Source organism: Mus caroli, chromosome 3 (assembly GCF_900094665.2).
Source record: "Mus caroli chromosome 3, CAROLI_EIJ_v1.1, whole genome shotgun sequence".
NCBI lineage: Eukaryota > Metazoa > Chordata > Mammalia > Rodentia > Muridae > Mus > Mus caroli.
In genome coordinates this window covers 74,570,259-74,579,686 of record NC_034572.1, presented here as the reverse complement: position 1 = coordinate 74,579,686, position 9,428 = coordinate 74,570,259, and the positions used below count along the sequence as shown (strand labels likewise).

At 38.3% G+C, this 9,428-nt stretch overlaps 1 protein-coding gene across 1 annotated transcript in view; it reads left to right on the top strand.

Annotated features, from left to right (window-relative positions):
• Window positions 1–203: 203 nt before the first annotated feature.
• The window catches only part of LOC110291855 (TD and POZ domain-containing protein 4-like), an 11,130-nt gene continuing 1,905 nt past the window's right edge, over window positions 204–9,428 (top strand). Inside the window, exons 1-2 of the mRNA XM_021159086.1 lie at window positions 204–303; window positions 9,352–9,391. Coding sequence (XP_021014745.1) covers window positions 204–303; window positions 9,352–9,391 — 140 coding nt within the window. The remainder of the gene's footprint in view (window positions 304–9,351; window positions 9,392–9,428) is intronic.

The window sequence follows — 9,428 nt, the reverse complement described above, 5'->3', positions numbered from 1 at the left end:
GCAGACACCAAGAAGAAAACAACAGGAGTAAAGGGGAAAGAAATAGGAAACACAGAGAGCAAAACAAAATGAACAACAACAAAAAAATCTCTTCTGACCTGATTATATTGCCATAGTTATTAAAATCAAAGCCTGAACACGCTTGCCTCAACCACCTGTCTTCAGTAAGTTAATTAAACACACAGTGATAGTTAAAAGGAGGGATGAGTTTGATGAAGTCACACTGGGAACAAGAACAAAGAAATTCAGGAAGTGCTGGTTCACCATCTCATACTCAGCCGCTTTATCAGACTCATCTTACAGGTTAAGGTATGAAAAAAAGACAAAAGTATATTCTTAAGTAAGCAGTCCTGCCCATCTTAGATTCGTCACTGTCTTATTTCCATTTTTCCTGTACGTTGGTCTGCAAGTCATTAAACATGTATGGAATCTTTTCAAAGCTCTTGGAAAACTCCAATTCCTTGGGTTCCATTACTTTAGTCTTCTGATAGCCAAAGTGAAGAAAACAAATATCTCTAGAATCTCTTCATTCCTGCCAGACCATTTACATTTTTTTTTTCATTTAAGAACAGAATTAAGTGTTTTTGCATCAACGTTCATGAGGAAAGTTGATGTGTAATTCTTTCATTGAGTTGTACTCTTAGGGAATCAGAGTGTCTGAGGACTCATAAAATGAATACAGCTCTGTTCCTCTGTTTCTACTTTGTGGAATAATATGAGGAGTATTACCTCTTCTCTGAAATTCTGGTAGAATAAGCACTAAAACCTTCCAGCCTTTGGTTATTTGGGGTTGGAAGATTTTAATGGTTGCTTCTATCTCCTAAGGGGTTTATGTCTATTTAGATTGCTTACCAAATATTTATTTAACTTTGACAAGTGTTATCTATCAAAAATTTGTCCATTTCTTTTAGATTTTTCCAATTTTGGGGAGTATAAGATTTTCACAATTGACCTAATGATGCTTTGGATTTACTTGGTCTGTTGTTATGTCCCCCTTTTTGTTAATGATTTTTATTAAGATGTTCCTTTTCCCCATCTTTCTTTGTCTGTCTGTCTATCCATCTAACTTTCAGTTACTTTGGGTAAGGGTTGATTTTCTCCAAGAACCAACTCTTTGTTTCATTGATTCTTTGAACTTTGAATTGTTTTTTGTTTGTTTGTTTGTTTGTTTGTTTTATTTTTTGTTGGTTTTTTTCTATTCTATTGAGGGCTGACATGACCTCTTAGTTTGATTATTTCCTGTTAATCACTACTTTTGGGAGTGTTTGCTTTTTTTTTGCTCTAGAGCATTCAGGTGTGCTTTTAAGTTACTAGAATGAGTTCTCTCTAATTTCTTTATGTAGGTGCTTAGTGCTATGGACTTTCCTCTTAGCACTACTTTCACTGTGTCCCCTAGATTTAGGTATATTATGCATTCATTTTCACTGAACTCTAGGAGGTCTTTCTTTCTTCATTTCTGCCTTGAACTAGCAGTCATTCAGTAGAGTTGTTTACTTTCCATGAGTTTGTTGGCTTTCTGTTGTTGAAATCTACCTTTAATCTTGGACTGAGAAGATGAAAGCAGTTATTTTCTTGTATCTGTTGAGACTTGCTTTGTGGTCAAGTATATGGTCAATTTTGGAAATGGCTCCATGAAGTGCTGAGAGGAAGGTATATTTTTTTATATTTGAGAGAAATGTTCTATAGCGATACTAGGTCCATTTGAGTCATCATATTTATTCCATTATTTCTCTGTTTAGTTTCTGTCTGGATGACCTGTCCATTGGTGAAAATGGGGTATTGAAGTCTCCCACTTCTCAATGTGTGGGGTGTGATTTAAGCTTTAGTAATGTTTCTTTTGTAAATGTAGGAGATCTTGTATTTGGAGCTTAGATGTTTCAAACTGAGATGTCTTTATAGTGGAAAGATGTACCATGCTCATGGATTGGTAGAATTAACATAGAAAGAAATTGACATTTTACCAAAAGTAATTTATAGATTTATAGTGGCACAAAAAATGTGGGCATGACCAAGCAGTGACTGATCTAGCTTGAGATCAATGACATTTGAGGAAGCCCACTGTTTGGATGGCTAAAATCCAGAGTCTGGATAGTCCAGAGATCTATGACAGAATAAAATAGGACTGGCAAAACAAAATAAAACAAACAAAGCAAAACAAAACAAAACAACAAAAGAAACCAGCAACAATGAAAAGAATCCTCATAACATTCTGCTATATCAATCAAAGATTGGTGCCTAGAGCAATTGTCATCAGAGAGACTTACCCATCAACTGATAGAAACTGATTCAGAGACTCATAGTCAAACATTAGGCAGAGCTTGGTGAATCCTGTGGAAGAGGGTGAGGAAGGATTTTGGAAGCCAGAGCAGTCAAAGATACCTCAAGAAATGCCACAGAATTAACTTACCTGGGCTCGTCTAACTTTTTGAGTTCTTTGTATATATTGGATATCAGCCCTTTATCCGATGTTTAATTGGTAAAGATCTTTTCCTGATCTATTGGTTGCTGTTTTGTCCGTTTGACCGGGTTCTTTGCCTTACAGAAGCTTTGCAATTTTAAGAGGTTCCACTTGTCCATTCTTGGTGTTCTGTTCAGGAATTTCCCCCTGTGCCCATGTCTTCAAGGCTATTCCTCACTTTCGCTTCTATTAGGTTCAGTGTATCTGGTTTTATGTGGAGGTCCTTGATCCAATTGGATTTGAGCTTTGATCAGAGAGATAAGAGTGGATTAATTTTCATTCTTCTTCATGCTAACTGCCAGATGAACTACCACCATTTGTTGTAAATGCTGTCTTTTTTCCACTGAATGATTTTAGCTCCTTTGTCAAAGATCAAGTTACCAAAGGTATGTGGATTCATTTCTGGGTCTTCAATTCAATTCCATTGACCTTCCGGCCTGTCACTGTACCAATACCATGTTTGTTTTGTTTTGTTTTGTTTTGTTTTGTTTTGTTTTGTTTTGTTTTGTTTTGTTTTGTTTTGTTTTGTTTTGTTTTGTTTTGTTTTTGTTTTAATCACTGTTTCTCAGCAGTGCAGCTTGAGGTCAGGAGTGGTGATTTCCCCCAGAAATTACTGTTATTATTACTGTTGAGAATAGGTTTTGCTATCCTGTTTTTTTTTTAATTGCAAATGAATTTGAAAAATGTTCTCTCTAACTCTATGATAAATTGAGTTGGGATTTTGATGGGGATTGCAGCAAATCTGTAGATTGCTTTCAACAAGTTGGCCATTTTTACTATATTAATCCTACCAATCCATGAGCATGGGAGATCTTTGATTTCTTTCTTCAGAGACTTGAAGTTCTTGTCATACAGATCTTTCACTTGTTTGGTTAAAGTCACATCAAGATATTTTATATTGTTTGTGACTATTGTGAAGAGTGTTGTTTCCTTAACTTCTTTCTCAGCCTGTTTATTCTTTGAGTAGAGGAAGGCTACTGATTTGTTTGATATATCTGGCCACTTTTCTGAAGTTGTTTATCAGGTTTAGGAGTTCTCGGGTGGAATTTTTAGGGTCACTTAAGTATACTATCACATCATCTGCAACTAGTAATATTTTGACTTCTTCTTTTCCGATTTGTATTCCTTTGGCCTCCTTTTGTTATCTAATTGCTCTGGCTAGGACTCCAAGTACTATATTGAAAAGATAGGGAGAGAGTGGGCAGCCTTGTCTAGTCCCTGATTTTAGTGGGATTACTTCCAGTTTCTCTCCATTTAGTTTGATGTTGGCTACTGGTTTGCTATATATTGCTTTCACTGTTTAGGTATGGGCCTTGAATTCCTGATCTTTCCAAGACTTTTAACATTAAGGGATGCTGAATTTTGTCAAATGCTTGCTCAGCATCTAATGAAATGATCATGTTTTTTTTTTTCCTTTGAGTTTTGTTATGTAGTGGTTTACATTGATGGATTTCTGCATATTGAACCATCCCTGCATCTCTGGGGTGAAGCCTAGTTGATCATGATGGATGATTGTTTATCTGATTATGATTTAACTTTGGTATCTGGAATCTGTCTAAAAAAGTTTCCATTTCATTGAGATTTTTCAGTTTTGTTGAATATAGATTTTTGTAGTAGGATCTGATGATTTTTTTGAATTTCCTCATTTTCTGTTGTTATGTCTCCCTTTTCATTTCTTATTTTGCTAATTTGGAAACAGTTTCTCTGCCCTCTGGTTAGTCTGGCCACGGGTTTATCTATCTTGTTGAGTTTCTCAAATAACCAGCTCTTGGATTTGTTGATTCTTTGTGTATTGTCTTGTGGAGGGAGCAACAGTTGTCAACTGGCCAGACCCACTGGAGCTCCCAGGGACTGGACTACCAACCAAAGAGATCACATGGAGGAACCCATGGCTCTGGCCTCATTTGTGGTAGAGGATCCCCTTGTTGGACATCAGTGGGAGGAGAGGCCCTTGGGCCTGAGATTGTTTGATGCCCCAGTGTAGAGGAATTCCAGGGTAGGAAGATGAGAGTGGCTGGGTGGGTGGTGGAGCACCCTAATAGAGGTAGGGGCAGGGATAGGATAGGGGGTTTCTGAAGGGGAGACCTGGAAAGGGGAAAATATTTGTAATGTAAATGTTGGGCATTGGGCTATACACAGACAGGCTGGTCTCCAGTCGAGGTTAAATGTGGAACCCCGGGACCCAGTAATGATAATTAACCTACATGGATAGAGAAGGAGTTCTCTCATGTCTTCTGGAACCCTGGCTCCTGTCAAAGTTACCAACCCATCAGCCCCCCACAAGAGAAGCATGGTTAGTAGTCACATAGACAATGTCCCAAGCTTCTGACCTTCAGGCTAGACTCCTCCCCAGTTACCTAGAAACAGCACACCATAAATGGGGCTGTTTGCCTCCCCCCACCCCCAATCTCTTGCTCTTACTCCTCTTACTCCTCTTATTCTCTTCTCTCCTCTCTTTTCTCCTCTCACTCTCTCTCCTATCTCTCTCCCTCTTACTCTAGCCTTTCTTCTCTCTCTCCTTTTTCCCCTTCTCTCCTCTTGGCTATGGCTGGTCTCTCTCTCTCTCTCTTTCCATCTTTTCTCTTTCTCCCTGCCTTTCTATAAAAAAGCTCTACAACCATAGATTATCTCCTGGACTCAAGGCCTGCTGTGGAAACTCTCGCCTGTGTGGGAACCTCTCTCCCTAAGCCCTTTCTCTCATAACCCGGGGCTACAGGGTGTTGTCCCAGGCCCCGGGTCAGGGGCTGTCCCTTGTCCACCCCTTGTTGAATGGGGTCAGTGGCTTAGATGCCCACCCGGAACCGAGTGGAAAGCATCTGTCTGTCAGCCCTCTTGTGTCCACCTGCCCAGAGCATAGGTGGAACTCTGGCTGGAAGTGTGCTATCCTCCCTTCCCCCCTCCTTCCCTTATCCCTTTTAGTTCCCACATGTAAATAAAGAAAAATATCCAGAAAGAAACAAACAAACAAAACAAACAAAAAACAAAAACAAAACCAAAAACCAATCAGGGGCCTGCATGAAACTGTACTAGGCCCTCAACACATATATTACAGTTGTGTAGCTTGGTCTTCCTGTGGGACTCCTAACAGTGGGACCAGGGATTGTCTCTTGCTCTGTTACCTGCCTTTGGGAAGTTTTCCTCCTACTGGTTAGCTACACTGGCCTCAATAGGAAAGGAGATGCCTTGTTTTGTTGCAGCTTGATATGCCATGGCTGGGCAGTAACTCCTTTCCTGAAGAGAAAGAGAGGAGGGTAGGTGGAGCAGGGAAGAGAGTAGGTGGGAGGAGGTGGTGAGGGGAGGATTCTGTGGTTAGGCTGTTAAAAAAAAAGCAGCAACAACAAAAAACAATAGAGGTAAAATGAACCTTATTTGAGTTGCATTTGATTTGGTAATTCCACAAATGTTAAGAATTTAATGAGAGGAAAAATTCTGCTTAATGCTTCAGAAAAGAAAGAAAACAGAAGAAAGAAAGAAAGAAAGAAAGAAAGAAAGAAAGAAAGAAAGAAAGAAAGAAAAAGAGAGAGAGAGAGAGAGAGAGAAAGAAAGAAAGAAAGAAAGAAAGAAAGAAAGAAAGAAAGAAAGAAAGAAAGAAAGAAAGAAAGAAAGAGNAGAAAGAAAGAAAGAAAGAAAGAAAGAAAGAAAGAAAGAAAGAAAGAAAGAAAGAAAGAAAGAAAGAGAGAGAGAGAGAAAGTCTTAAGAGCCACTATTAGTGCACCCATACAGAGAATCATCAAAAACTGGGTCTAACCAGGCTGCCAGTGGCCATCTGTGTTTCAGATTTTCCAAACAAATTTTGTATTTACTTGCTTTCACAGCAAAACCTCTCACAACAGTCCTTGGTCATTTGAAAATCCATGTTGACACAAGATTTTCTGGAGTTGTCTCTAATTCCATGGTAACCAAGAGTCTCTCCTAACTGTTTTCTTGGCTGCCATCAACTGTTTGCTCTTCATTTTAGGAATCTGCAGCAGAGCTGGGTTTGTATAATTTTGGTTCCTTCTTTATGCCCAGAGGGCAAACGAAGGAAAAAAAAAAAACCTGCAGTGAACCAGGAGATTCTCAGCCAAACTGAATGAGAAAATTGAGGCAATTATTGGAAAATACATGTGAGAGCCTGTTATCACTCAAATAGAAAGGTAAATGTCTTTGAATTTTTGTTTCATTTGGACTAAGACTTACTGAGAAGATTGCAATCTTTCCCTTCTCATGCATAAATCATGAGTTACACATTTGCAAAGATGAAGGTGTCACTGAAGTACTTGTTTAAAAATAAATATTGCTTTTCACAGAGCCCCTAAATTTATTCTCCAGGGAGTTGTCATGCCAATGGCACTTCAGAACTGAAATCAACATTATTTTCTTTGATGAAGTGAGTTTCTGTGTGGTTTCCATAAACACACAAATTTTACCTATTTGATATTGAAACCATTTATTGCTCTTGAACCTTATTGTCTACAGTGCTTATATTTCTTTCTTGGAGAATATCAGTGACTTCACCTGAACATAAAGGCACAAATTATATTATCAACAGATAAGCAGTAAAATGCAAGCTGTAGCATTTCAGAGCATACAAACATTCCTAGCACAGACTGTGACATTGCCAGATAAAATGATAGGTCTTGGATCTATGATTTACCTGTTTTATATTTATAAGAAGCAGGCTATAGCAGTTTGCTTAAGCTACTACTTAGAATAGAAACTATTTGCTGTGTTTTTGGGGCATGGAATGTACAATATTTTGTATGTGCTCCTGGTCATTTGCACAGACTTTTAATAGAGAATTTAAAGAGCATTGTTCATTTTCCTCTGGCTATAAGTATAGGAGAGCCTACAGATAATGTATAGCCTATTCATACAAAACGTTCACTAATAACTCCTGTTTTTTACACTGACCATATTTTGAGTATTTCTACTGCCATTGCTATCCTTCAAAATACTCAGTAATAATATTTGGATGTGGTTTTTATGTCCTGAAGGTTATTTAACTCCTCACTCATTCACTTTGAGTTATATAGTAATACTTCAAATACATTATTCTTATTTATATATTTGAAAGATTGTAATTGTTCAAAGAACAAGAATAATTTGCTATTTTGAGAATCCTTTTTTTAATTGGGTATTTATTTCATTTACATTTCCAATGCTATCCCAAAAGTCCCCCACATGCTCCCCCACCCACTCCTCCACCCACCCACTCCAGTTCTTGGCCCTGGCTTTCCCCTGTACTGAGGCATATAAAGTTTGCACGACTAATGGGCCTCTCTTTCCACTGATGGGTGACTAGGCCATGTTCTGATTCATATGCAGCTAGAGACACAAGCTCCAGGGGGGTACTGGTTAGTTCATAATGTTGTTCCACCTATAGGGTTGCAGATCCCTTTAGCTCCTTGGGTAATTTCTCTAGCTCCTCCATTGGGGGCCCTATGATCCATCCAATAGCTGACTGTGAGCATCCACTTCTGTGTTTGTTAGGTCCCAGCATAATCTCACAAGAGACAGCTCTATCTGGGTCCGTTCAGCAAAATCTTGCTAGTGTACGCAATGGTGTCAGCGTTTGGAAGCTGATTATGGGATGGATCCCCGGATATGGCAGTCTCTAGATGTTCCATCTTATTTCTTAATTTTCTAGGAAATATAGTATAATGTACCAGTCCTACATTTTCACCTCCTCAAAGTTTACCATTGTGATGAGTATAGTCAGTATCTTTTGTTTTAAAACTCTCTGAAGAAGAGATTCTTCCTTTTAACTCAAACCAAATTTGAGTTATCATTCTTTAACAACATAAAAATTCTTAAGATATTACTTAATAAAGACAACTATCAGTGGCTGGACCTTTGCTGTATGTCTTTTATTGAAAAATAAATGTAAGAGTTAATGTTTATATTTTTCTTGCATAATAGATTAACCACAATCTCCCATCAGAGAGACAACACTCACTCCACTTAATTCATTTATTTAACTCCCTCAGCCCTCTCCGAGTTTTAGTAGAAAACAGTATTCTTGACAATTGAGACTGAAATAACTTCAATTTACTCTTAACTAGTTTTTCTGTTTAGGTTTGAATTCAAAGGAAGAATCTCTTCTTCAGAGAGTTTTAAAACAAAAGAATACTGACTATAGCCATCACAATGGTAAACTTTGAGGAAGGAGGATAATTAACCTGAATCTAACATTATACAACACACACTCATTTGTGGAAGGATCACATGATATTCCATTAATATGAGCATGCTTTATGTTTTTATGTACATGTTAAAATAAAACAGAAAGTCTCCATATTCAGATAATCCATGTGGCGTCGATCTTCCTCTCTCCTCAACAGAACAGCTCTCCTCTGTGTCTGAGGGCACCTCGTGAGGAGAGCGGTGAAAGCGGGAACAGGATGGAGGGCGGTTCAGCAGAAGCACACTCTGCTCCCAACTGACCTTATGTTGTAAGAAAGGCCACACGTGGAACGCTCTGAAGAACATAGTGCATAATGTTTGCTTAGCGTCATCCTAGTGGCACAGACACCAGACCTTTTAATGAGAGTGCAGTCTTTGGTAGATTTTCAGTTGTATTTTTATATCCATAGTTTTGATCTTCAGTAATAGAGATGCAGAATTTCTGATATAAACATTAATGTTCCATATGCTGAAGACTCTAAAACTACTATCTGTTACTTTGAGGGATGAACTAATGACTCAACTACTTGGATTGAACTGATCACTGTGAAGCCTGGTAATATCTGTAAATGCTCAACATAAAAAAACCCCCACAGAGAGTGAGTTCCAGGACAGCCAGGGCTACACAGAGAAACCCTGTCTCGGAAAAAAAAAAAAAAGCTGAATCCTACGAATTAAAGTGATTGAATTGAGAAGCATTTAGGATATTCCTAAACTACACCCTTAAGTGAGTTTGAAAAAGGATTTCTTGCTGGGCAGTGGTGTCTTATGCCTTTAATCCCAGCACTCGGGAGGCAGAGGCAGG